Here is a 25,000-nt window from a genome sequence, read left to right as displayed (position 1 = left end):
ATAAATATATCCAAATTAATTGTGAAGCAAAATAAAAAAGTATGTGGATAAATAGAAGCATGAGAGAAAGAGAGAAAAAGAAATAGCAATGAAATGCTATATGATTCCAATATGTAAGGTCTATGAAGCATCTACTAAAAAGCAATGTAATAGAGCATCAATAGAGATTCATCAATAATTAGATAAATATCTGTTCATCGAAGAAAAAATCAAGAGCCTTAAGTCAATAAAGACTGAGAAGGTTGACTCAAGAACAAATTAACAAATTTTATTTTAATTTTATTAGGGCTCCATTGTAGAATTCAGACCTAAGCATTAATCGAGAAGCGATGGGGACGACGGAACCCGTGAATGCAGAGGATTCTACTGAAAACGAATCCTAATGATTTATCGGGTAGGATGGCGGAACAAACCAGAGACCGCTTCATTTCTTTTTATTCTGATTCTGAGAGGTCATGAATTAACCCGACAACTGAAATAGATATTGAAAGAGTAAATATTCGCCCGCGAAAATTTTATTTTATATTTTATTAGATTGCTAAATTTTTGTCGATCCGATATGAATATGATAAAAAAAGACAAAACAAAATAAAGATTCGTTAGAACATTATAACAAAAAAAAGATTAGACATTATCTATAAATAGAATCCATGTTTAATTACTTATATATATCCAATATATATCCAAACAAGATATACAAATTTCTAATAGATCAGATAAAATCTCAAAGAAAAGAATCCCAGGATTCAATCTATTATTCATTAACTACCTGTATATCTTAAGAATAAAATATTTTTTTTAGTCATTTTTTTCGCGAGGAGCTGGATGAGAAGAAACTCTCATGTCCAGTTCTGTAGTAGAGATGGAATTGATAAACAACCATCAACTATAACCCCAAAAGAACCAGATTTCGTAAACAACATAGAGGAAGAATGAAAGGAATATCTTATCGAGGTAATCGCATTTGTTTCGGTAGATATGCTCTTCAAGCACTTGAACCCGCTTGGATTACATCTAGACAAATAGAAGCGGGGCGCCGCGCAATGACACGAAATGTACGCCGTGGTGGAAAAATATGGGTACGTATATTTCCAGACAAACCAGTTACGGTAAGACCTACAGAAACACGTATGGGTTCGGGGAAAGGATCTCCCGAGTATTGGGTAGCTGTCGTTAAACCGGGCAGAATACTTTATGAAATGAGCGGAGTAGCCGAAAATATAGCCAGAAAAGCTATTTCAATAGCGGCGTCCAAAATGCCTATAAAAACTCAATTCATTATTTCCGGATAGGAATATAGAACCAAAGGAAAGAAGTCTTGGGAATAAAAAAAACACTTGCGGGTTTCCTTTTTTTTTGACAAACAATATTTCTTTTTTTTCTTCGTCCTTTGTTGCATTGAAAGAAGAGATTAAAAAAATGATTCAACCTCAGACCCATTTGAATGTAGCAGATAACAGCGGGGCCCGAGAATTGATGTGTATTCGAGTCATAGGAGCTAGTAATCGCCGATATGCTCATATCGGTGACGTTATTGTTGCTGTGATCAAGGAAGCAGTACCAAATACACCTCTAGAAAGATCAGAAGTGATCAGAGCTGTAATTGTACGTACTTGTAAAGAACTCAAACGCGACAACGGTATGATAATACGATATGATGACAACGCTGCAGTTGTCATTGATCAAGAAGGAAATCCAAAAGGAACTCGAATTTTTGGTGCGATCGCCCGGGAATTGAGACAGTTAAATTTCACTAAAATAGTTTCATTAGCTCCTGAGGTATTATAAGACGAGAAGTTATAGTATTTAAATTAGAGTATTTAAATGACATAGATTAATTAGTAGATTGTGTTTCACGTATATACCTTTACTAAGTCAAAAAAAAGAACATGTTGATTATATCAAAATTCGGGAGCAACAATAATTTTAGTTTACCATGGGTAAGGACACTATTGCTGACATAATAACCTCTATACGAAATGCTGACATGAATAGAAAAGGAACGATTCGAATAGCATCTACTAACATCACTGAAAACATTGTTAAAATACTTTTACGAGAAGGTTTTATCGATAACGTAAGGAAACATCGGGAAAGCAACAAATATTTTTTGGTTTTAACCCTACGACATAGAAGGAATAGGAAAGGACCATATAGAACTATTTTAAATTTACGACGGATCAGTCGACCCGGTCTACGAATCTATTCTAACTATCAACAAATTCCTAGAATTTTAGGCGGGATGGGGATTGTAATTCTTTCTACTTCTCGGGGTATAATGACAGACCGGGAGGCTCGACTAGAAGGAATCGGCGGAGAAATTTTGTGTTATATATGGTAATCTGTCTGATATCCGAATTGTATCCGAAACTTTCCATTTGTGAAAAAAAAAAGGATGGGTTGTCTAATAGAACTCCTCCTGCCCTACAGTAGTTGATACGTCAAGGAAGTTTTACCTGGAATAAAAGAACAAAAAGAAAAATAGATTCATGGAGGTTTAATTAGTGAATCGCTTCCCAATGGTATACTCCAGATTCCTTTAGATAATGAGGATCTGATTCTAGGTTATGTTTCAGGAGGGACGTATAATTTATAGACTCCGCAACAAGGATTCGAACGCTTAGGTGGTTTTTTCAACTTCAAAATTCCTTTCAGGGGGATCCAATTCAAGGTTCAAAAATTTCAAGAAACTTATTTTCTTCCAATAAGTGGATTCGGAAAAATTTAAGGAATAACAACTATGAAAATAAGGGCTTCCGTTCGTAAAATTTGTGAAAAATGTCGACTAATCCGTAGGAGGGGACGAATTATCGTAATTTGTTCCAACCCGAGACATAAACAAAGACAAGGATAATCTTTCTATTCTAAAAGGAACTCCTTAAAGAAAAGAAACTGATCTTAAAGAAAGCGATGAACAAATAAAAATAGAAGATCCGTTTTGACATGAAATGGATATATCCATATATCTCTGACTTATCTTTATGAAATGATAAAATATGGCAAAACCTATACCAAAAGTTGGTTCACGTAGGAATGGGCGCAGTGGTGCACGTAAAAGTACACGTAGAATACCAAAAGGAGTTATTCATGTTCAAGCAAGTTTCAACAATACCATTGTTACTGTTACAGATGTACGGGGTCGGGTAATTTCTTGGTCCTCCGCCGGTACTTGTGGATTCAAGGGTACAAGAAGAGGGACTCCTTTTGCTGCTCAAACCGCAGCAGGAAATGCTATTCGAGCGGTAGTAGACCAAGGTATGCAACGAGCAGAAGTTATGATAAAGGGTCCTGGTCTCGGAAGAGATGCAGCATTACGAGCTATTCGTAGAAGTGGTATACTATTAAGTTTCGTACGGGATGTAACCCCTATGCCACATAATGGCTGTCGACCCCCTAAAAAAAGACGTGTGTAGAAATAAACACTAAAGAGATTTCAAGAGAAATAAATGATTCAATGATCTGATCAAATAAAATAATATTACTATGGTTCGAGAGAAAGTAAAAGTCTCTACTCGGACACTACAGTGGAAGTGTGTTGAATCAAGAACAGATAGTAAGCGTCTTTATTATGGACGCTTTATTCTGTCTCCACTTATGAAAGGTCAAGCCGACACAATAGGCATTGCAATGCGAAGAGCTTTGCTTGGAGAAATAGAAGGAACATGTATTACACGTGCAAAATCTGAGAAAATACCACACGAATATTCTACCATAGTAGGTATTCAAGAATCAGTACATGAAATTTTAATGAATTTGAAAGAAATTGTATTGAGAAGTAATTTGTATGGAACTCGTAACGCCTTTATTTGTGCCAAGGGTCCCGGATATGTAACTGCTCAAGACATCATCTTACCACCTTCTGTGGAAATCGTTGATAATACACAGCATATAGCTAGCCTAACTGAACCAATCGATTTGTGTATTGGATTACAAATCGAGAGAAATAGAGGATACCGTATAAAAACGCCAAATAACTTTCACGACGGAAGTTATCCTCTAGATGCTGTATTCATGCCTGTTCGAAATGCGAATCATAGTATTCATTGTTATGGGAATGATAATGAAAAACAGGAGATACTTTTTCTAGAAATATGGACAAATGGAAGTTTAACTCCTAAAGAAGCACTTCATGAAGCCTCTCGGAATTTGATTGATTTATTTATTCCTTTTCTACATGCGGAAGAAGAAAACTTACATTTAGAAAACAATCAACACAACGTTACTTTACCTTTTTTTCCTTTTCATGATAGATTAGCTAAACTAAGAAAAAAAAAAAAAGAAATAGCATTGAAATATATTTTTATTGACCAATCAGAATTGCCGCCTAGGATCTATAATTGTCTCAAAAAGTCCAATATACATACATTATTGGACCTTTTGAATAACAGTCAAGAAGACCTTATGAAAATTGAACATTTTCGCATAGAAGATGTAAAACAAATATTGGGCATTCTAGAAAAGGAGTAGAAAAGCATTTCAAAATTGATTTACCAAAATTTTAAACCCATTGGATTTATTTCATTTTTTTTTTACTTTAGAAAAAAAACGAAAATGGATTTTGAACCTTCAGCACAATCCATATATTAGGACCAGAATTGAATAAATGTATCTAGGGAGAATTCACTTTGACTTTGAAGTGACTACTCCCTAGATACGCACATCATGATATTTTATTTTTGATTCAATTTAAAAAAGACCTAAAGTTAGGGATTTATCAATCGGTAATGTTGCTCCAATACCCAACCAAAGGGCCACTGCAGTACCAATCAAAAAAACGGTTGTCGCTACTGGACGACGAAATGGATTTTGGAATTTATTAACATTTTCCAAAAAGGGTACTGTTAATAATCCCGCAGGTACTGAAACCATTAAAAGAACACCCAATAACTTGTTAGGTACTGTACGAAGTATTTGAAATACAGGAAAGAAATACCATTCAGGTAATATTTCCAAAGGAGTTGCAAATGGATCTGCGGGTTCACCAATCATTGAAGGTTCTAGAACCGCTAAGCCTACGTTACAAGCAATAGTACCGAGAATTACTACTGGAAAAATATATAAAAGATCGTTGGGCCATGCGGGTTCCCCATAATAATTATGACCCATACCTTTAGCTAATTTAGCTCTTAATACAGGATCGTTCAAGTCAGGTTTTTTTGTTATTAGGATAGGTGAATTCTTATAGATCCATCCCCCGAAGGAACCGGACATGATAATTTTTCATCATCCGGCTCAAGCAAAAATCAATCGAATCAAATGGATACAAAGGGATACATATAAAATAAATCGATATGTTATAAAATCTATATGTTATCCACACATATATGAATGATTCTATATGTAAGAAAAAAGTTACCCGATTCCATTTTACGAAGTTGCAACTATACTATACATTCCAAGGAATTCAATTTTTACAGGTAAATGCTCAATACCCAAGTAGGCGTACAAAATTGATCATGATCAAGTGCTTTCTGGGTCGTCTTAGGCCTTGCGATTCACCTTTATCCCAAAAATATATCAAGATTTTTTACACACAAAGGATTTACTTGTTACTAATAGAGTCTAGCCTTTGCTCTTCTTTAGATCCCTTGTTTCACTCCGATAGTATAATAATAAAAAATCGGGTCGATGCAGAAGAAATGAATGCATTTTCATACTATTAAGTAAGAAAGTAAAAAAAAAAATAACTAAAATATAATTTGGATTATGCCAAATCACTTATTCTACTGGATCTTACGGAGCCCTGTTCATGTACGACATCGTCAGGTCTGATCATAGAAAAGATTCTCTTCAAGCGAACCAGCCTATCCTTTGTATGGGGCTTACACGGTGGTTGGAACAAAGACACATTTGGTTGTGAATTCCAATGTAGCAGATAAAGGCATATTTCTGCACGGCCCAATCAATAGTTCAAGTCACACACTCCCATAATCCATTTTCTCTTCGGGGAATTCCCTTCAACTATTCATGTCATATCAAATAAAGAATAGAATATTGTGGAGTTGAAAGGAAATATCCAAATACATGTCTTATTTTTTTTTTTTCAATAATCCATATTTGTAGCAATGAAATACTATTGTTCCTCCCCCAAGTAATAAGATAAATGATTGGTTACAAATAGCTATGATCTATATTCTCTATAAAGGACCAGAAATGCCTTGCTTACGTATCATTAGGAAATGCATTAACATAAATACAGCAGTAAGAAGGGGTAATACAAAAGTGTGTAAACTATAAAAACGGGTCAAAGTGGATTGTCCCACACTAGCACTTCCACGCAATAACTCTACCAAAGGCGATCCTATTACCGGAATAGCTTCCGGCACGCCTGTTACAATTTTGACTGCCCAATAACCAATTTGGTCCCGAGGTAAGGAATAACCTGTTACACCAAAAGATGCGGTCAATACAGCCAGAACCACGCCTGTAACCCAAGTCAATTCGCGAGGTTTTTTAAAACCACCAGTGAGATAGACACGAAATACGTGCAGGATCATCATTAAGACCATCATACTTGCCGACCATCGATGAACTGATCGGATTAACCAACCAAAGTTAGCTTCAGTCATTATGTATTGAACAGAAGCAAAAGCCTCAGTAACGGTTGGACGATAGTAAAAAGTCATAGCAAATCCTGTAGCTACTTGTACTAAAAAACAAGTAAGCGTGATTCCTCCTAGACAATAAAATATGTTAACATGAGGAGGAACATATTTACTAGTTATATCATCCGCAATTGCCTGAATCTCGAGGCGTTCTTCGAACCAATCATAGACTTTATTGAGATAGGTAAACCAAGAGGACTCCCCCCCTGAGAACTGTATATGAGAATTTCATCTCGTACAGCTCAAACAAAAACACCCAAATAATAGCTGAAACGGATATGGAATAGAAAGTTTGAAACTTCTTAATCTTTTCATTCAATTTTATCTGAAGACACAAAAGAGTAAAAATCCGAAAGCTCTTTTTTGTAGTTGTAATTATAATGTCAAAAAATCAAGTCGGCGCATTCGTCTTTATGTTGATCGTTACAGGCCTCTTGAATCTTCTATTTACCTACTTATTTCTTTTTCTTTGCTTTGATTTTTTATTTGTATGGAATGTGGCTTTATTCTTATTTTCTTTATTTTTGATAGGAATTCTCTTGTTAAGACCCTATGAATCAATTGAAACCTCAGATTCATACCAGAACCGCGATGATTCAATAAAACCTTCAAACTAAGTCCAAGGATTCTTTGAGCAAGAATCATTGGATCATCACTTATTCAATGAATAGAATAGATATAATAACTAAAAATACAAAGAAGGGTTTGTCCTTTGATCAAAATAAGCATAAACTAAATGAGAGTTTGAAAGAAGAAAAAATCTTTCGATTTATAAATAATATAACTCTTTCTTTGAATTTTTTTTTGAGTCCGGCCACGAGGTTTGAATATTAAGTATGAATCATAGTTCGAATATTTCGTGATGCATTTCATATATTCCGTGCTCCAGACACTAGAATGGCTATCCGACGGGATAAAACTATCTCTATCAAGATGACAGACCCATTTTCTGTACTATCAATAGGATCAATTATAACAAGTCACACACTCATATTCCGGAAATACAGAAACAAATAAATTTCGCGGTCGAACTACCAAAATAGAATGGGCTAAAAAAAATCCGAGAACTAAAAGTTTCACTTTTTGTATTGAAAAGCGAGGCTTCGTGGTTCTTGTGAATCTAATTCATTGAAATTCCATCCAGTAAAACGGAAGAATTATAAATCTCCAAAATAATAGATAAGAATATCGCAAATAAAGCCATTGCGACACCCATCAAAGGAGTCGTTCCCCATCCAGGGGCTACTTTACCATATTCCGAATTCAATGGTTTCAAAAAATCCCCTACAACAGTTCGTCTTGGACCAGATCTAGAACTACTCTCAACGGTTTGTGTAGCCATAAAATCTTATTTTGTATTCAGTGAGATCTGTTGACTTTGTATACCATTCCGTTGTAAATAAACGATCTTATCATAGATCCATTGGGGTCTTGAAATTATATAATAATGGAAACAGCAACCTTAGTCGCCATCTCTATATCTGGTTTACTTGTAAGTTTTACTGGGTACGCCTTATATACTGCCTTTGGGCAACCCTCTCAACAACTAAGAGATCCATTCGAGGAACACGGGGACTAATTGAAGTAATGAGCCTCCCAATATTGGGAGGCTCATTACTTCAATTGAGATAATGAAAAATCATTTCACTTTTTTAGTTGGAACTTTAGGTGGGTCTCGAAAAAAGATAGCGAAAAAAATTATCCCTAGAGTAGATACTAAGAGGAATGTATAAACCAATGCTTCCATAAATTCGATCGTGGTTTACAATTATAGCTTCCATACCTGTTTATTTGGAATCATCTCCCGAATAAAATAAAGAAAGAACAAGAATCAAAGAAAAGGCAGCGATTTAAATCACGATTTTTCCAGCAGCCTATGTCAAATCACAAACAGAAAATAGAAGCGAAAACTAACAAAGCAATCTTGCATCAGACTACTTGTCTTCTTGTAGTTGGATCTCCAATTTTTTGGAATGCTCCAAATTCCACTTGAGCATCCAAATCTGGATCAATACCGGCAAAAACATCTCTGAACAGGGTTCTAGCACCATGCCAAATGTGTCCGAAGAAGAAAAGCAAAGCAAACGAAGCATGCCCAAAAGTAAACCAACCCCTTGGACTGCTACGAAAAACACCATCGGATTTCAAAGTAGCACGATCTAATTCAAAAATTTCACCCAATTGAGCACGTCTAGCATATTTTTTCACAGTAGCAGGATCACTATAACTCACTCCATTGAGTTCGCCACCATAGAACTCAACAGTTACACCTACTTGTTCGACACTATACTTTGATTCTGCCCTTCTAAAAGGGACATCAGCTCTAACAATTCCGTCTCCGTCTACCAAAACAACCGGAAATGTTTCAAAAAAAGTAGGCATACGACGTACAAAAAGTTCACGCCCTTCTTTATCTCTAAAGATAGGGTGTCCTAACCACCCAACGGCTATTCCATCCCCGTTGTCCATTGAACCCGCTCGGAATAATCCTCCCTTTGCCGGATTATTGCCAATGTAATCATAAAAAGCTAATTTTTCAGGAATTTTAGACCAAGCTTCTGATAAACTTTGATTTTCGGCTAACCCAGCACTAACCCTTCGATATATTTCTTGCTGGAAGTATCCTTGATCCCATTGATAACGAGTAGGACCAAATAATTCGATGGGGGTAGTCGCTGAACCATACCACATAGTTCCAGCAACAACAAAAGCTGCAAAAAAGACAGCAGCTATACTACTGGAAAGGACGGTTTCAATATTTCCCATACGTAATCCTTTGTATAAACGTTGGGGCGGACGGACACTAAGATGGAATAAGCCCGCTAATATGCCCAATGTCCCTGCTGCAATATGATGAGAGGCTATTCCTCCCGGAACAAAAGGATCAAAACCTTCCACGCCCCACGCTGGATTTACAGGTTGTACCTTTCCAGTTAGTCCATAAGGATCGGACACCCATATTCCAGGACCATACAATCCTGTTACATGAAATGCGCCAAAGCCAAAGCAAGCCACTCCTGAGAGAAATAAATGAATTCCAAAAATCTTGGGCAAATCCAAAGAAGGTTTTCCTGTGCGCTCATCACAAAAAATTTCTAGATCCCAATATACCCAATGCCAGATAGCTGCCAAGAAGCACAAGCCAGAAAACACAATATGGGCTCCGGCCACACCTTCGTAACTCCAAATACCCGGATTTGTTATAGTCCCCCCTGTAATACTCCAACCGCCCCATGAATTGGTTATTCCTAAACGAGTCATGAATGGTATAACAAACATACCTTGTCTCCACATTGGATCAAGAACGGGATCGGAAGGATCAAAAACGGCTAATTCATATAGAGCCATTGAACCGGCCCAACCAGCAACCAGAGCTGTATGCATTATATGAACAGAAAGCAAGCGACCGGGATCATTCAATACGACAGTATGAACACGATACCAAGGCAAACCCATGGAAATACCTCTTTATCAACGAAAAATAGACACTATGTAACTTTATTGCATTGGAATATGCTATGGACCTCCCCTTTTCGGTGGATTCTTTCGGAGAAAGGATTAATATTTGTTCTATTCCATTAGTAATAATTAGTAATAAGGGAAGAATTCAGCTCAGAAGAAAAAAGAGAAGCAGATCTATTCTATACCCGATAAGTATCAATACGCAACGGGGGTTGATCCTATTTTTTATGAATGAATGCATCCATATTTGTTCATCATTAAAAGGACCTATTCGTAAGAATTCTTTTTCATTCATTCTGTCTTTCTTTATTTTATGGCCTTATTCTATCTATGTATAAAATATGATAAAGGTCAATATTATTAAGACAATAAACCCATTATTACGATTACGCTTCCACATCAAAGTGAAATATAGTATTTAATTCTTTTTCTTTCATTTAATGCCTATTGGTGTTCCAAAAGTTCCTTTTAGAAATCCGGGGGAGGAAGATGCAGTTTGGGTTGACATATAGTGCGACTTGTCAAATATATTGGGTCATATGGGATTCCCCCGTTCTCTCGCCCGATCGAGATATCCTCTGTTTCGCCCAAAAAAGATTGATTGAATTATCAAAAATTTGTAGCGTGAAGTGTAATGAAGTGCAATTAGAGATCCATTTCATTTTTTTTTGGGGGGCATCCAGATTAATATTTTCAATTAGAATAATTTATGGTTGGCTTGGTTGGACCGATAAAATGAAGTATCCAGGCTCCGTTTAGAAAAACCCAATTGGTAATATATTTATGATTACCCCCTATATCATAATTTTTTTTTATTATAAATAAGAGCGATTTCAAACTGTTAATCAATCGAATAATATGAGAAATACGTTGAATATTTGGCGGAAAACATGAAAGAAAAAGGAATTAAATAAAAAAAAAAGTAAATGAAATCATAGCAAAAAGACGTGGTATTGGGTCATTTGTCCTATATGCGCAAATCAAAATCGGGCAGATCTTTACTCGGAGTAGAGCATAAACCTAAAAAAAAATGGAATAAAAAAATGATGAAACCCATTCAGGAACAAGAAAATGACATCGTGATTTGGATTGAATCCCAATGAAAAAAAAAATAGATCAATGAAAAGTTTGTGCGATAGTTTAGCAAATTTTTTCTATATTATAGGAAAACAGGCCAAAACTCATCTTTCTTTAATTTAATTTTTAATTTAATTTAAAAAATGGAAGAAAAAGCCCCTTCATTAGAAATTATAAGTTAGAAAGAGCCCACTATAAAAAAAAAAAACGAAGGATGGCTGGAATCTACACATTGATCTTTTTTCGCAATTTTTGTTGAACCGTATGCATCAAAAGGTGCCTGTACGGCTACTAAGGGATACAATTTTATCCTAATCAACCGACTTTATCGAGAAAGATTACTTTTTTTAGGCCAAGAGGTTGATAGCGAGATCTCGAATCAGCTTATTGGTCTTATGGTATATCTCAGTATAGAGAATGATACCAAAGAGCTGTATTTGTTTATAAACTCTCCTGGCGGATGGATAATACCCGGAGTAGCTATTTATGATACTATGCAATTTGTGCAACCAGATGTGCATACAATATGCATGGGATTGGCCGCTTCAATGGGATCTTTTATCCTGGTCGGAGGAGAAATTACCAAACGTCTAGCATTCCCTCACGCTCGGCGCCAATGAGTTTTTTTTATTTGATTGAAAGAAAAAAGAAGACTATGCCTTCGCCATATGAAATATGAATTAGTAAGTAATAATAGCATGGCACTTCGAATTCGATATGAAATTTTTTTTTAATTTATTTTTTTTTTCAAAATATTAGATTATGTATCGAAAGAGTAGTATGAGAGAAAGGGCATTTCCAATTTTATCTTACCTGTTGTGGGCCCGTTTCAGCGTCACAAACTTTTTTTCTTTTCACACCAGAGGCTATTAACAATATTTATGTTATGAAAGAGTACAAAAAAAAGATTATTTTTTCTTTCTTTTTTTTTTGAAAAAAAAAAGAAACTTTGGGATTGCTGAATCACAGACGAAATAAATATATAAAGCAACGGGGCCATCATAGTATTTTTTAACTTCTCCGAAAAAAAAGAAGGGTGGTAATTGGATTATTTATTGATCTGGGTCTAATAGACTCTATATTTTCTCTTTTTTCGATGAAAGAAAAAAGAGAATTCCATTGTAAAGCCGTATGCAATGCGCAAAAAATGCCTGTACGGTTGTTCTATCTTTTTTTTTCTTTTTTCTTATTATTCTTTAGCTATTCTTCCCGCCTCATTATGTGAGTTAGAAGAACCCTTTATTATGTTATATCATCAGGGTAATGATCCATCAACCTGCTAGTTCTTTTTATGAGGCACAAACGGGAGAATTTATCCTGGAAGCGGAAGAACTACTGAAACTTCGCGAAACCATCACAAGGGTTTATGTACAAAGAACGGGCAAGCCCTTGTGGGTTGTATCCGAAGACATGGAAAGAGATATTTTTATGTCAGCAACAGAAGCCCAAGCTCATGGAATTGTTGATCTTGTAGCGGTTAAATAACAAATAGTAATAGCAACGATTTAACACAAATCCACAATTTAATTAAGATTGATTTAATCCCTCTTATTCCTTTCCTTCTTAACTTAAGGGTTTATTAATCTATTAAATAGAAAAAGAAGTAATTCATAATCATCTGGTTAGGATCGATCTAAACCAGTCTATTATGTATATGATTCAGCATGCCAACTATTAAACAACTTATTAGAAATGCAAGACAGCCAATTAGAAATGTCACGAAATCCCCTGCTCTTCGGGGATGTCCTCAGCGCCGAGGAACATGTACTAGGGTGTATGTGCGACTTGTTCAGATCAGGGGCTGAGAGAAAAGAAACAATTTTTTCAGTATCAACGATCAGTACCAGTGAATAGAATGGGGTTCTTCCATTCACTATCTAAAAAAGATAGATCTACCATATCCTTCTATTGTGTATGAAATTTATGGTTTCCATTGGCGCAAATCCAATCTTGGAATTTAAGATGAGAAAAAATTCCCCATTGGTAGCAAATGCTTATCCATTAAGCGGGGAAAATCCTATTTAAAAAGAAAAAAAAATTATGCTTCGACTCTTGCAAAGAACGGACTAACAGGGTCAGCTACCCAATTAATCCTCATAATTAAATACCGTTACTGTATAAGATAGATCTCGTCGTGAAAGATCTATTACTGGAAAATTTATGAGTAGAGCCGAAGAGTGTGAACTGTACAAGTTACCAATAGCATTGATTAAATGAAGGAATGAGCTCCGGTGTATAGAGAGGACCTCACCGTTTAAGAAGTAACCATAGAAACGATGGAACCCACTATTTTTTTATCCATTTCTATTTACTCCTTTTTTAGTTATTATGCTTTTTTTGATACCTAGTATCAATACAATTTCTTATTTCAAGGCGAAATGAAATGCCTAGAAAAAAGGAAATAATCGTGGTCGGGACGGTTATAGTAGCAAAAGCCATTGGAATTTTTATTTTATACATTGGAAGAATCCGTTTTGTTATTAATAGACTAGAAAAGAATAACTGAAAGAAAGAATTAGTTATTCATCAAAATTTCTTTTATTCAATGACCAGAATTAAACGAGGATATATAGCTCGGAGACGTCGAATAAAAATTCGTTTATTTGCATCAAGCTTTCGAGGGGCTCATTCAAGACTTACTCGAACTATTACTCAACAGAGAATAAGAGCTTTGGTTTCGGCTCATCGGGATAGAGATAGGAAAAAAAGAGATTTTCGTCGTTTGTGGATCACTCGAATAAATGCAGTAATTCGCGGAATAGGGGTATCCTATAGTTATAGTAGATTAATACACAATCTGTACAAGAAACAATTGCTTCTTAATCGTAAAATACTTGCACAAATAGCTATCTCAAATAGGAATTGTCTTTATATGATTTCCAACGAGATTATAAAATAAGGAGATCGGAAGGAATCCACCGAAATGCTTTAAATGAAATGGGGTTCCCTCGAGAATGAACTCGGGGAAGGTAGAGTAGAAATTAGTATGATAAAAAAAATTCTGTTCTGATAAGGTCATCAAAACAAAATGAGCGAAGACGCTCAATAAAAAAAAAGATTGATTTTTCTTCCCCAACTCGATTCGATTCTTTTATTTATTTTTTATTACGACACGACAATTTTGATTATCAGATTTTTTGAATAAAGCATCGGTCTACGTTTGATAATTTTGAGTCAATTGAAGGGTAAGCCTAAGCCTATTTATTTCTGGTTCTAAGAGCAGTAGTTCTAGCGGTCGACTCGCTTCTTTCAAATTGTTTCTCATTATTAAGAAAGGGTAACGAAGATAAAATCCGAGCTTGTTTTATAGCAATAGTAATTAATCGTTGTTGTTTTAAGGTCAATCTATTTACTCGCCTAGATAATATTTTTCCTTGTTCACTAATAAATCGACTAATTAAACTCATGTTTCTATAATCAATTCGATCCCCCGATTGGATCGGGGGCAAACGCCTACGAAAAGATCGCTTGGATTTAAGAAAGAGTCGCTTGGATTTATCCATGATTTCTTTATTCCTTATTTCTAAAAAGAATCCTATCCTTATCTCTATTTCTAAAATCCTATTTTGATCGGATCAAATTAAAATTATAGAATTAATATAATAAATAGGATTTGGTTTGTTTATTTTATTATTATTTATTATTTAAATATATAGAAAAATAGTTAAATATATATAAATGGAATAATAAACATATGTAATAATTGTAATAGTATTAATAATATAATAATATATAAAAAAAATATGCATTATATATATAACTAATTATATACTTAATATATTATATACCTAATACCTAATGTCATATTTTCATATTCTCGGGAAGGGTGACATACGAGCACTTGATTCGATTTATTTCTTTATCTCCCCGTGAATTGTATGTTTGTAACAATAGGGACAGAATTTCTTCAATTCCAATCTACTAGGCGTATTGTGTCGATTTTTTTGAGTAATATACCTGGAAATGCCCGTTGATTCCTTATTAACGCCGTTTCGAACACAACTGGTACATTCCAAAATAATCGTTACTCGGACATCTTTACTCTTGGCCATGAACCTCCTTTGAGTTTTTAATTTCCTCTATTTTCCGATCAAAAGCGAAGAAGAAAGGAATGAAAAAATAAATAAATAGAAAGTTGCTAACTCAAAACCAAATCCTGAAAGATTTCGTTGCAATCAATATAGTAAATCAATATAGATTATAGTAAATAAAAAGAATAAGTAATACAATGATTTCTAACTCGATTTAGAATTACAGTACGATATTTTCTTTAAGTATCTTGTAAGATACTGTTGTTCCAGCCACATTTCTCTTTTCGCTCTACTAGTAATTTAATTGGAGCTTGAACCCGAGTTTCGGTGAGGTTGAATCCACTTTTTTCGTTCTACCTTCCTTATTTATTTTATCTAATTCTAAAAAAAAACTCAAAAAAAGGGGGGGCGAGAGATTAGTCACAGATATTTGATTGTATCTCGATCTAATCTTTTTCACCCCGTCCCGCGGCAATAACTAGAATTAAAAAAAAGGGAAGGTTAACGCATCCGGGAAGAAACGATTGATCTCTATCAATAAACCCGCTAAAGAACCGAACCATAGAGTACTTAGTACCGGTGCTACGGAAAGATATGTTTTTAGATCTCGCATTTAAAATCCTCCTTCTTTATCGTATTACATTATGGTAATACATATACATATATAATCACATGTATGTGTGGGTTAAAGACCACTTGTATTTGTATATTTGTACGCGGAATTCCTAATTAAAAATTCAAATTGAAATGTACAATGATTCGATAGATAAGATTTTACTTTTCTTAAAACAGCAAAATATGTCCCTTTCCACCTGAGAATTCCCGCCAAAAATATTCATTTATTATTCATTATATGGTTGTTATATGATATGAGACCAAAAAGAGGAAATGGAAAGATGATTTTTGTATATCACATAGATGAAATAAGGGTGTGGAAAACAAGACAGGGATTCTCTACAATGACATTGTAGACCAATCGAAAGGGATGTAGCGCAGCTTGGTAGCGCGTTTGTTTTGGGTACAAAATGTCACGGGTTCAAATCCTGTCATCCCTACCTATTACTTCTCCTTTGAGCAGTAACGAGGGAGCCATTTTAGATTGATTAAAATTAAGCATACATAACATTTTCTCATATTATATATGATATATGATAGTATAGGTGTGCATGATGTATTGGGGTTATAAAATAAAAGAATCCTCTTTTTTACAGTCTTATTTATTATGATAAGAAAGCGCTCTTAGTTCAGTTCGGTAGAACGTGGGTCTCCAAAACCCAATGTCGTAGGTTCAAATCCTACAGAGCGTGATTCCGCTCTTGTTAGGTCGAAAATTACACCGAACTGAAAAAAAAAAAAAATGCAACAGCAATTCGAATTTGACCCCCTTGGATTAAATTTAAGGGGTCAGTCAAAAAAAGAGATGGTAATTAATCAAAGGTCCAACTGATCACCACGTCTGTATTGTAAATATGCGGTTACGAATAATCCAGCCAAAGTAATAGGAATTAGACCTAAGACGATTCCAAATAGAAAAACTTCAATCATTTCAATTTATTTGAAAGGAGAAAAAGAAAGGTAATATCTATCCCTAAATAGTAATCTCTATTGCCCACGAATCTCAATAACTAATAATTGATAATTAACACGGTAAGGAACTATAGAATATATGGAATAGGACAGAAAGATTTGTTTTTATGAATTGTTCGTTCATTCAATTAATTTTCAAATAAGTCGTATCTTACTCAGACCAATAAATAGAGCTGAGGTTATAGTTAAAGCCGCTAGTAAAAAACCGAAATAACTAGTTATAGTAGGCATGAAGGAGCTAAATGAAATATGTTCTTTTTATACATATGTTTATAAAGCACTTACCTAAGTTTCAATTTTTAAAAGAGACGGGGATAAGCAAAAATACCAATTGAAAGAATAAGTTCAATTGAAATTTTTTGATTCATCAATCATTATAAACGGTATTCACAAAAATAGAGCGGCAGGACAGGAGTAGAAAAGAAAAAGAAATCGATTCATCATCTTTGTAGTTAGGTCAAGAAAAAACCTTTGGATCTAATACAAGAATACAAGAATGGACGCCTCACAAATATTGATTATTAGAACTTTTTTTATTCCTTGCTCTTTTTTTTTTATCTATATCTAATACTATCGACTACTCTTACTTGTTACTAGACGGCTAAGAAATTCCTTAAAATAAAAAAAGGGGGGCTTACAACAAAAAACAAAACCTCTTATCTTATGTAACTACGAAAAAAGTCAATTTTTAGATTTCGCATCTAATTGACTTGTGGAAATATGATATGATAATTTCCTTCATGAATTATTATAAACCAACTCGTTGGATTCACGGTTTACCTGATCTTCCGTTTCTAGCCCGAAGCCAATAATAGAAACCCCCTATATTATATTCCAGGAATTTGAGGAATTTTCTATTGCATGATACGTGGTTATACATCAACAAGCAAGAAGAAGAAAGAAATTATCTAGCACTTCATGTCGATATACTGTTTGAAATTGCGTTGCTGTGTCAGAAGAAGGATAGCTATACTGATTCGGTATACTCTAAAAATACCTTTGGTACAATATTGACGATCTCACAAAGATTGAATTTCAGTGAATTTCCGTTTATTGATCTCATCTTTTACGGAATCGATCCCCTACAAGAATATGTGGAGCTCAGCATGTCTGGAAGCACAGGAGAACGTTCTTTTGCTGATATTATTACCAGTATTCGATACTGGGTCATTCATAGTATTACTATACCTTCCCTATTCATTGCGGGTTGGTTATTCGTCAGCACGGGTTTAGCTTATGATGTGTTTGGAAGCCCTCGTCCAAACGAGTATTTTACAGAGAGCCGACAAGGAATTCCATTAATAACTGGCCGTTTTGATTCTTTGGAACAACTCGATGAATTTAGTAGATCTTTTTAGGAGGACCCAATGACCATAGATCGAACCTATCCAATTTTTACAGTGCGATGGTTGGCTGTTCACGGACTAGCTGTACCTACCGTTTCTTTTTTGGGGTCAATATCAGCAATGCAGTTCATCCAACGATAAACCTAATCCGAATTAATTATAGAGCTATGACACAATCAAACCCGAACGAACAAAATGTTGAATTGAATCGTACCAGTCTCTACTGGGGGTTATTACTCATTTTTGTACTTGCTGTTTTATTTTCCAATTATTTCTTCAATTAAGAAAAAAAGAAAAAAAGAGTAGTAGAATAATAAATAATAGTAGGAATTCTCTTATCCCATTCGGAAGGATTGCATCTCATAATTATCTATGACTGTTTATGTCTTTAGCATGACCACTTGATGAAATGCGGAGGGAAGCGGGATAAATGGCCGATACTACTGGAAGGATTCCTCTTTGGATAATAGGTACGGTAACTGGTATTCCTGTGATCGGTTTAATAGGTATTTTCTTTTATGGTTCATATTCTGGATTGGGTTCGTCCCTGTAATAATGGGATGAACTAAGTTATAGATATGAAAGTGTAAGAACTCAACGGGGCCCGCCCCCTCTCTGATTCGCGAGGAAGGGCCCCGTTGAATTCTTAATAATTCATAATATTTTGTTCGTATAAATGACAACAAATAGATCACTTTTTCCGATGTTTCAAAAAACTCCATTTCATTTTTTTTCTGATGATGTTTTTGAAAAATGAATTCGATTAATTGATTCATAGCATCTGTTCTTCGATAGTATCTATCGATACTTTCAAGGTTAGAAGAAAAAAAGGAATCCCTCAATTTACTTTTCCTGGATGACACAATCACAATATATATTTAATATTTATAATTTATATTTCTTTTCTTTATTTTTTTCTGTCGACCAGATATCAAGCAAACCCTTTCTAGACTAGTTTAACCTTACTCTATTTATTTTAGTATTTCATCAAAGTTTGAAATTTTTTTATAAGTTCATCGCCTTGATTCTATTTTATCAAAAGGATTCCTTCTCTTTTTTTTTGGTTGTCCATTACTTATTATATTATACTTATTTATACTTATTTTATACTTAATATATTATCCTTATTATATTATAAGTAAATCTAAAAAAAGAAAAGAAAGGGTTCTGAAAAATCTGGAAAAATCTAAACTAAGAATAGAAATCTTTGACGAATGGGATCCAGAATTGTTATTATTTCGACACAAGAAAAGGAATTTTACACATCCCTTTCTTGTGCCGAAGGCTAGGAAGACGAAAAATAAAAATACTCCCTGTAATTATTTGTTCCCTTCATTTATCCTTCCCTTCTATTCTCTGCTTACTTATCTTATGTTTCGTATCTAATCAAATTGAATTTAGAAAAAAAAACCATTCTGTGACATTTAAATCTGACAATAGGGATATAATTACACCTCTCCAATTTAGATTGAAAAAAGCAAAGAAGGGGTAAAGACAAATAGTCTTCTTCCCAATATACATATTTGGAATGCGGTAAAAGTAATTCGAATATAAACAAGCAAAAGACTTTTCTTTCATACTTTTTTTCATCATACCTCACCTAATTGCCGGGAAGAATTTGTTCTTTTTTACAAATTTTATGTTGATAAATCCACGGATCTATAAATTCATTTCGGACACTTGAACCTTCTCAAACTGTTTCTTTTTAAGAACCAAAAAGATTTGTGCAAAAACAATAGATGCCAAGAAGAACAAAAGGCCTTGGACACGTAGTGGATCTTGAAGTACTATTTCTGCATCCCCCTGACCAAATCCACCCACATTAGGATTACTTGTTAATGGTTGATCGAGTTTGATAGATTCGCCCTCTGAAACAAGAAGTTCTGGTCCTGGGGGGATAATATCAACCACTTGATGTCCGTCCAATGCATCCGTTATGGTTATTTCGTACCCCCCTTTTTCTTTTCGTATGATTTTGCTTATTATACCTGTTGCCGTAGCATTATAAACTGTATTGTTACTTTTGTTCCCGTTGGGATAAATCTGACCCCTTCCCCTGTTTCCGCCTACGTATATGGGATATTTTAAAAAATGAACATCCTTATTACTAGCAGGGTCTGGGGAAAGAATAGGAAAGGTGATTTCACTATATTTCTGACCAGGAACAGGACCTATCACAAGAATATTTTTCTTAGTGGGGCGGTAGTTCTGAAAAGACAGATTGCCTATCTTTTCTTTCATCTCGGGCGAAATACGATCAGGTGGGGCTAATTCAAACCCCTCCGGTAAAATAAGAACAGCACCCACATTCAAAGCCCCTTTCTTACCATTAGCAAGAACTTGTTTCAGTTGCATATCATAAGGAATTCTAACAACCGCTTCAAATACAGTATCGGGAAGTACCGCTTGTGGAACCTCAATATCCACGGGTTTATTAGCTAAATGGCAATTGGCACATACAATACGCCCAGTTGCTTCTCGTGGATTTTCATACCCCTGCTGCGCAAAAATGGGATATGCATTTGAAATGGATGCCCCGCTTATTATATATATCATGAGCGATACGGAAATGGATCGAGTAATCTCCTCCTTTATCCAAGAAAAAGTATTTCTAGTTTGCATGGTCCAATCATTGATCCCGAAAATTTCTACAATAAAATTAGGTAGGTTACTAGTATAGTTCCCTATCCACGATTTTGCTATTTACTTTTACTGAAAAAATTTTACTGAAATCTAGGAGGAATTGAATTCCCCTGATGGGTAGAAAGAGTAAAGTAAGTACGACTTTGCATGCTTTGCTTATATACAATATACAAAGTAAGAAAGATTATGATTGAATCAGTGAATCATTTTTCAGTCGTTCATTGAATGATAAATAACTACAAGTGACGGAGATACACGATTTAAATAACGAAAGATCCAATATTTAAAAATTGTATCTAGAATGACTGGAAAGGTGGAAACAAGACCAGATATAATTTGATCATTATGAGCAAATCCAAAATCTTTGTAGATATAGCCAATCATTAGTTCCCAACCGTGGGGCGAATGGAATCCGATACATAAATCAGTTAATAAAAGAATAGAAAAAGCTTTTATTGTGTCGCTTAAATTATATAGGAATTCTTGAACCCAAGAGTTAAGAATAACAAGTTCTTCATTACCCAAAATAGAATAACCACTTAGAATAACGAAACAGATTAGATTTGTCGAGAAGTGCAAAATAGTATGGATACGATCCTCATTGTGCATCTTGATCAATTGGATCGTTTCTTTGTGGATTCCTATCCGAAGTTTTTGTAGATGTGTTTCCGGGTATTCTTTTATCATTTCGTCCAACAGGAAGAGTTCCTCTACTTCTATGAATTGTTCTAGAATACTCTTTTCTTGAATATCATTCAAAAAAGTTTCGGATTGCCTAGTATTCCACCAATTAGTAACCCAAGATTTCAGACTTTTATTAAATGAGAGAGAGATCCACCAGGGCAAAAATACTATAGATGCAAGATATAGAAGGGGGGTGAATGCTTTCTTTTTTGCCATTTTTTCATCTGTGAATTGTTAATGAACCCACCTCATTCGTTGACTTTATGTGATCTAATCCTTCTATCAAGCATGACTTTCATTATAAGGTAGGGGCCCATGAATCTATTCTCTGTATTCTTTTTTTGATTCAGTGCTTAGTCCTTGAATCAAAAAAGAATACAGAAATAGAAAATAAGAATCCACTTCGAATTCAAATGTTCGAATCAAATACAAATATATATATATTGTTTCCAGATATCTCAATTGATCAAATTCGAAGCAATTGCCCTCTTTCGATAACTGCCCGAAAGAACCGCTTCAAATAATAAAGATTATTCTATTCAGATTTTGAGACGAAGGAGCTCCCTGTCTATATCAAAATATCAAATATGTCGAAAAATTTTCGCGGGTTATCTAGACTATATATAGTCTATAGTCCAGGAATAATTGAAAAAAAAATTATGAAAAATATTATGATGATCAAAAATGAGTGACAAAAAAAGACAGAAAAGTTCTCATTACGTTTATCATTACGTTATAAGAAAGAAATATACTTGGAGCACAAAAGAAAGGATAAAAGGGGAGGGGCCGATTGACAAAAGGAAAGTAGAGAAAATTTACAAGATATGATCTATCTGTATCTAACGTATCAACTCCAAATATTGAAAATAAAAAGAGAAAGTCTTTATTTCGAAATACTTTGATATATGAGATGAATCCATTATTTCGATTTCTTACTTGTTTTGTTACTGAATTAAGTTGAGTGGTTTTACATTTACAGACGTATAAAAAACCATTTTTGTGGACAAAAAAAACAATTTTGTTTTATGTTATGACTCTTCCCTATACGTCTGCTTTGGTTCGAATGGGCATTCTGAAGAAACTTCAATTTAGTTCTGCTATAGAAAAAAGAGGATTCTTGGCTTGAGTTTTTTCCTCCTGCCGAGAAAGCATTTATTCTGCAATTCATTTCAAAAGACTTCAATCGGTACACGCAAAAAATAGGCCAATTCAGCAGCTTTTTGCTCAATTTCTCGTGGAGTCAAATTCTCATCAGTACGAGTCAAAGGAACGGCCCCCTGGCCTCTGATTTCCATATAAAGGACACGACGAGCATAAATACCCTCTTTAACTTCTATTCTGATGGACTGAATATCTTTCATAAGGAATCGTAGAAAGATGCGACGATTTTTTCCAGGAAAGCCCCAACGAAAAATACATACTATTCCCTCTTTTCTATCGAATCGATCATAACCACTACCTACATTCCAAAAAATTGTGCACCACAAATAGGAACTAATAAAGAGACCCGCGATCCCATAGAAAGACATCACGATTCCTTGTGGAAAAAAAACTATTTGCTGAGACGGAAATAAAGATATCAAATTCCTACCAAGATAACTAGAAGTTCCAACTAATAAAAACCCTAATGAACCAAAAAAAAGGATAAAGGCCCAGCAGAAATTGCTTGTTTTTCGAGACCCCACTATAAATTCTATCCATATAGATTCTGATCGCCAACTCATATATACTAGATCCAGTTGCATTTTATTGGAATTAAGAGAATAACCAAAACAATTTGACTTTACTTTTTTGTTTCCGAAGTAACTCTCATCAACTAGTACTATTTTGATATGAACTTTTAGAAGTAATTCATCAAATTGCTTAGATCTAAAATCATCCCCTTTCTTTATATGATCCCCTATAGAGATCTACTAGATACATAGACTTTAATTTCATACATCCGCACCGGTACCGATCCACTTTTGAAAATAGCTATAATTCATTTACCCCTATATCATGTTTACGTATGCATAAGAGGAGCTTTTTCATTTATGTTCGGGGAAGCCAGACGTTATACAATATTCTACTAAATAGATATCCGTGGCATCTAAGTCTTGAAAAAAAAATAGATAAGATTTGGTCTTGGCCTTGGCCCCATAGAATCTAAAAAATCTTAGTTTTTTGAACATACAAAGATAAAGAAGCCATTGCAATTGCCGGAAATACTAGGCCTACTAAAGGCACAAAAATAGAGGGAAAGCTGCTGAAAGTTGTCATAAAATGGGTACCTCAATTTAATATTTGTACCTGTTATTGTTATATTGTTAGTTATAAATATATCTTATAATGATTATATTATAATTCGTATATTATACTAAGTATATCTAAATACTAAGTATATCTAAGCGAGTATATATATCTAATAAGTGCAAGGAATGTAGAATTAAATAAAAGGACTTGCCCATCTTTCTAAATGAAATAGGTGTATGATAAGATAATTCACTTTCTTTATTATCTTACTTTATTCTTACTTTTCTTATTATTATTATTCTATTGTTCTTGTCTTCTAATTTGAATTTCGAATTTTTATTTAATAAAGAAAGAGTTTATTACAAATTGTCGAAAGATTCGATTCGTTAGAATCCGATCCAAGAGCAGGGATTTTTAGTAAAAATAGAATTCTCGGGAGATATAGAAAGATGCAAAACTCTATATTTCTATTTTTTGTATATTTGAATTATATATACATACGCAAGAGAGGAAGATAAAATTCCTTTTATTTGTCTCGCCAAATTCGAATTTCATTTCACAGAAGGAAAAATTCGCTTTTTATCTTGTTGATAGAGGTTTACTCATTAGTAATCAGTAATATTGGTAAAAAAAAAGAATAATAATAATTATCCACATAATTCTTTTTCGACAATTCCATTTTATGTCACAAAGCCAAAGCCCGCATAATGGGCTTTGACTTTGATTCTGATAAACTAACTAACTACCCTTTCACTACAAAGAAAAGAATTTAACTTAAGACTCTACTTGATTGAATTTTGATTCAAAGGAAAAAAACCGTGGAGCTGAACTAACTCACTCAGAACACCTTTTAACGGATTACGTGGTACGATTGGATCGAATAAACCCTTATGGAATAAATATTCAGCCGCCTGTGAACCTTCAGGTACTGTTTTATTCAATGTTTGCTCAATTACTCTTTTACCCGCAAATGCAATATAGGCATTGGGTTCGGCAATAATGATATCCCCCAACATACCAAAACTCGCGGTCACTCCACCAGTAGTAGGAGATGTAAGAATTGATACATAAAATAACTTTTTATTTGATTGATAATCATATAAAGCGGAAGATATTTTAGCCATTTGCATTAAGCTCAAACTTCCTTCTTGCATGCGTGCTCCTCCGGAAGCACACACTAAAATAAGAGGTAAAAATTGATTGGTAGCATACTCGATCAAACGGGTGATTTTCTCGCCTACTACGGATCCCATACTACCCCCCATAAACTGAAAATCCATAACCCCGATTGCTATAGGAATACCGTTTAGTTGACCCGTGCCTGTTTGAATAG

At 34.4% G+C, this 25,000-nt stretch overlaps 29 protein-coding genes and 3 non-coding genes across 33 annotated transcripts in view. All coding sequences in view use genetic code 11, as the record gives it.

Annotated features, from left to right (window-relative positions):
* Positions 1-1,292, top strand: part of rpl16 (ribosomal protein L16) — a 1,509-nt gene extending 217 nt beyond the window's left edge. Inside the window, exon 2 of the mRNA in view lies at positions 894-1,292. Within this exon, the coding sequence (YP_004021353.1) occupies positions 894-1,292 (399 nt within the window). The remainder of the gene's footprint in view (positions 1-893) is intronic.
* A 127-nt stretch (positions 1,293-1,419) lies between these two features.
* rpl14 (ribosomal protein L14) lies at positions 1,420-1,788 on the top strand. The gene has a single exon. The coding sequence runs from the start codon at positions 1,420-1,422 to the stop codon at positions 1,786-1,788; it is 369 nt and encodes a 122-aa protein (YP_004021352.1).
* A 148-nt stretch (positions 1,789-1,936) lies between these two features.
* On the top strand, positions 1,937-2,341 carry rps8 (ribosomal protein S8). Its single transcript has one exon. The coding sequence runs from the start codon at positions 1,937-1,939 to the stop codon at positions 2,339-2,341; it is 405 nt and encodes a 134-aa protein (YP_004021351.1).
* A 399-nt stretch (positions 2,342-2,740) lies between these two features.
* On the top strand, positions 2,741-2,854 carry rpl36 (ribosomal protein L36). The gene has a single exon. The coding sequence runs from the start codon at positions 2,741-2,743 to the stop codon at positions 2,852-2,854; it is 114 nt and encodes a 37-aa protein (YP_004021350.1).
* A 142-nt stretch (positions 2,855-2,996) lies between these two features.
* rps11 (ribosomal protein S11) lies at positions 2,997-3,413 on the top strand. The gene has a single exon. The coding sequence runs from the start codon at positions 2,997-2,999 to the stop codon at positions 3,411-3,413; it is 417 nt and encodes a 138-aa protein (YP_004021349.1).
* Positions 3,414-3,483: 70 nt separating this feature from the next.
* rpoA (RNA polymerase alpha subunit) lies at positions 3,484-4,467 on the top strand. Its single transcript has one exon. It carries the CDS (start codon positions 3,484-3,486, stop codon positions 4,465-4,467), a length of 984 nt encoding a protein of 327 aa, YP_004021348.1.
* A 219-nt stretch (positions 4,468-4,686) lies between these two features.
* petD (cytochrome b6/f complex subunit IV) lies at positions 4,687-5,929 on the bottom strand. The gene is made up of 2 exons: positions 5,922-5,929; positions 4,687-5,161 (listed from the first exon to the last, which is right to left on the bottom strand). Exons 1-2 carry the CDS (start codon positions 5,927-5,929, stop codon positions 4,687-4,689), a joined length of 483 nt encoding a protein of 160 aa, YP_004021347.1.
* Positions 5,930-6,137: 208 nt separating this feature from the next.
* Positions 6,138-7,597, bottom strand: petB (cytochrome b6). Its single transcript has 2 exons — positions 7,592-7,597; positions 6,138-6,779 (listed from the first exon to the last, which is right to left on the bottom strand). The coding sequence occupies exons 1-2, from the start codon at positions 7,595-7,597 to the stop codon at positions 6,138-6,140; spliced, it is 648 nt and encodes a 215-aa protein (YP_004021346.1).
* A 128-nt stretch (positions 7,598-7,725) lies between these two features.
* Positions 7,726-7,947, bottom strand: psbH (photosystem II phosphoprotein). Its single transcript has one exon. It carries the CDS (start codon positions 7,945-7,947, stop codon positions 7,726-7,728), a length of 222 nt encoding a protein of 73 aa, YP_004021345.2.
* A 105-nt stretch (positions 7,948-8,052) lies between these two features.
* Positions 8,053-8,184, top strand: psbN (photosystem II protein N). Its single transcript has one exon. It carries the CDS (start codon positions 8,053-8,055, stop codon positions 8,182-8,184), a length of 132 nt encoding a protein of 43 aa, YP_004021344.1.
* Positions 8,185-8,244: 60 nt separating this feature from the next.
* On the bottom strand, positions 8,245-8,352 carry psbT (photosystem II protein T). Its single transcript has one exon. The coding sequence runs from the start codon at positions 8,350-8,352 to the stop codon at positions 8,245-8,247; it is 108 nt and encodes a 35-aa protein (YP_004021343.1).
* A 182-nt stretch (positions 8,353-8,534) lies between these two features.
* Positions 8,535-10,061, bottom strand: psi_psbT (photosystem II CP47 chlorophyll apoprotein). Its single transcript has one exon. The coding sequence runs from the start codon at positions 10,059-10,061 to the stop codon at positions 8,535-8,537; it is 1,527 nt and encodes a 508-aa protein (YP_004021342.1).
* Positions 10,062-10,507: 446 nt separating this feature from the next.
* Positions 10,508-12,629, top strand: clpP (clp protease proteolytic subunit). Its single transcript has 3 exons — positions 10,508-10,578; positions 11,461-11,752; positions 12,402-12,629. Exons 1-3 carry the CDS (start codon positions 10,508-10,510, stop codon positions 12,627-12,629), a joined length of 591 nt encoding a protein of 196 aa, YP_004021341.1.
* Positions 12,630-12,808: 179 nt separating this feature from the next.
* Positions 12,809-12,922, top strand: rps12 (ribosomal protein S12; one part of a trans-spliced gene, as the record gives it; the record has 2 gene entries for this part). Coding sequences YP_004021340.1 and YP_004021296.1 both cover positions 12,809-12,922 — 114 coding nt within the window.
* Positions 12,923-13,689: 767 nt separating this feature from the next.
* rpl20 (ribosomal protein L20) lies at positions 13,690-14,043 on the top strand. The gene has a single exon. The coding sequence runs from the start codon at positions 13,690-13,692 to the stop codon at positions 14,041-14,043; it is 354 nt and encodes a 117-aa protein (YP_004021339.1).
* A 298-nt stretch (positions 14,044-14,341) lies between these two features.
* On the bottom strand, positions 14,342-14,647 carry rps18 (ribosomal protein S18). Its single transcript has one exon. The coding sequence runs from the start codon at positions 14,645-14,647 to the stop codon at positions 14,342-14,344; it is 306 nt and encodes a 101-aa protein (YP_004021338.1).
* A 348-nt stretch (positions 14,648-14,995) lies between these two features.
* rpl33 (ribosomal protein L33) lies at positions 14,996-15,196 on the bottom strand. The gene has a single exon. The coding sequence runs from the start codon at positions 15,194-15,196 to the stop codon at positions 14,996-14,998; it is 201 nt and encodes a 66-aa protein (YP_004021337.1).
* A 463-nt stretch (positions 15,197-15,659) lies between these two features.
* psaJ (photosystem I subunit IX) lies at positions 15,660-15,788 on the bottom strand. The gene has a single exon. It carries the CDS (start codon positions 15,786-15,788, stop codon positions 15,660-15,662), a length of 129 nt encoding a protein of 42 aa, YP_004021336.1.
* A 368-nt stretch (positions 15,789-16,156) lies between these two features.
* On the top strand, positions 16,157-16,230 carry trnP-UGG. The gene has a single exon. It is a non-coding gene; the product is annotated as a tRNA-Pro (tRNA).
* trnP-GGG lies at positions 16,158-16,228 on the top strand. The gene has a single exon. It is a non-coding gene; the product is annotated as a tRNA-Pro (tRNA).
* A 179-nt stretch (positions 16,231-16,409) lies between the features above and the next one.
* On the top strand, positions 16,410-16,482 carry trnW-CCA. Its single transcript has one exon. It is a non-coding gene; the product is annotated as a tRNA-Trp (tRNA).
* A 124-nt stretch (positions 16,483-16,606) lies between these two features.
* On the bottom strand, positions 16,607-16,720 carry petG (cytochrome b6/f complex subunit V). Its single transcript has one exon. It carries the CDS (start codon positions 16,718-16,720, stop codon positions 16,607-16,609), a length of 114 nt encoding a protein of 37 aa, YP_004021335.1.
* Positions 16,721-16,897: 177 nt separating this feature from the next.
* Positions 16,898-16,993, bottom strand: petL (cytochrome b6/f complex subunit VI). The gene has a single exon. It carries the CDS (start codon positions 16,991-16,993, stop codon positions 16,898-16,900), a length of 96 nt encoding a protein of 31 aa, YP_004021334.1.
* An 875-nt stretch (positions 16,994-17,868) lies between these two features.
* Positions 17,869-18,120, top strand: psbE (photosystem II cytochrome b559 alpha subunit). The gene has a single exon. The coding sequence runs from the start codon at positions 17,869-17,871 to the stop codon at positions 18,118-18,120; it is 252 nt and encodes an 83-aa protein (YP_004021333.1).
* A 9-nt stretch (positions 18,121-18,129) lies between these two features.
* Positions 18,130-18,249, top strand: psbF (photosystem II cytochrome b559 beta subunit). Its single transcript has one exon. It carries the CDS (start codon positions 18,130-18,132, stop codon positions 18,247-18,249), a length of 120 nt encoding a protein of 39 aa, YP_004021332.1.
* Positions 18,250-18,275: 26 nt separating this feature from the next.
* Positions 18,276-18,392, top strand: psbL (photosystem II protein L). Its single transcript has one exon. The coding sequence runs from the start codon at positions 18,276-18,278 to the stop codon at positions 18,390-18,392; it is 117 nt and encodes a 38-aa protein (YP_004021331.1).
* Positions 18,393-18,538: 146 nt separating this feature from the next.
* Positions 18,539-18,661, top strand: psbJ (photosystem II protein J). The gene has a single exon. It carries the CDS (start codon positions 18,539-18,541, stop codon positions 18,659-18,661), a length of 123 nt encoding a protein of 40 aa, YP_004021330.1.
* Positions 18,662-19,767: 1,106 nt separating this feature from the next.
* On the bottom strand, positions 19,768-20,730 carry petA (cytochrome f). The gene has a single exon. It carries the CDS (start codon positions 20,728-20,730, stop codon positions 19,768-19,770), a length of 963 nt encoding a protein of 320 aa, YP_004021329.1.
* Positions 20,731-20,961: 231 nt separating this feature from the next.
* Positions 20,962-21,651, bottom strand: cemA (chloroplast envelope membrane protein). The gene has a single exon. It carries the CDS (start codon positions 21,649-21,651, stop codon positions 20,962-20,964), a length of 690 nt encoding a protein of 229 aa, YP_004021328.1.
* Positions 21,652-22,604: 953 nt separating this feature from the next.
* ycf4 (photosystem I assembly protein ycf4) lies at positions 22,605-23,159 on the bottom strand. The gene has a single exon. The coding sequence runs from the start codon at positions 23,157-23,159 to the stop codon at positions 22,605-22,607; it is 555 nt and encodes a 184-aa protein (YP_004021327.1).
* Positions 23,160-23,580: 421 nt separating this feature from the next.
* psaI (photosystem I subunit VIII) lies at positions 23,581-23,694 on the bottom strand. Its single transcript has one exon. It carries the CDS (start codon positions 23,692-23,694, stop codon positions 23,581-23,583), a length of 114 nt encoding a protein of 37 aa, YP_004021326.1.
* Positions 23,695-24,449: 755 nt separating this feature from the next.
* accD (acetyl-CoA carboxylase carboxyltransferase beta subunit) overlaps positions 24,450-25,000 on the bottom strand; it is a 1,479-nt gene continuing 928 nt past the window's right edge. Inside the window, exon 1 of the mRNA in view lies at positions 24,450-25,000. This exon is cut by the window's right edge and continues 928 nt beyond it. Coding sequence (YP_004021325.1) covers positions 24,450-25,000 — 551 coding nt within the window.

The sequence above is a fragment of the chloroplast genome of Theobroma cacao (genome assembly GCF_000208745.1).
Source record: "Theobroma cacao chloroplast, complete genome".
Classification (NCBI taxonomy): domain Eukaryota; kingdom Viridiplantae; phylum Streptophyta; class Magnoliopsida; order Malvales; family Malvaceae; genus Theobroma; species Theobroma cacao.
The sequence above is the reverse complement of the archived record's forward strand: the minus strand, read 5'-3'. Positions and strand labels throughout refer to the sequence as shown.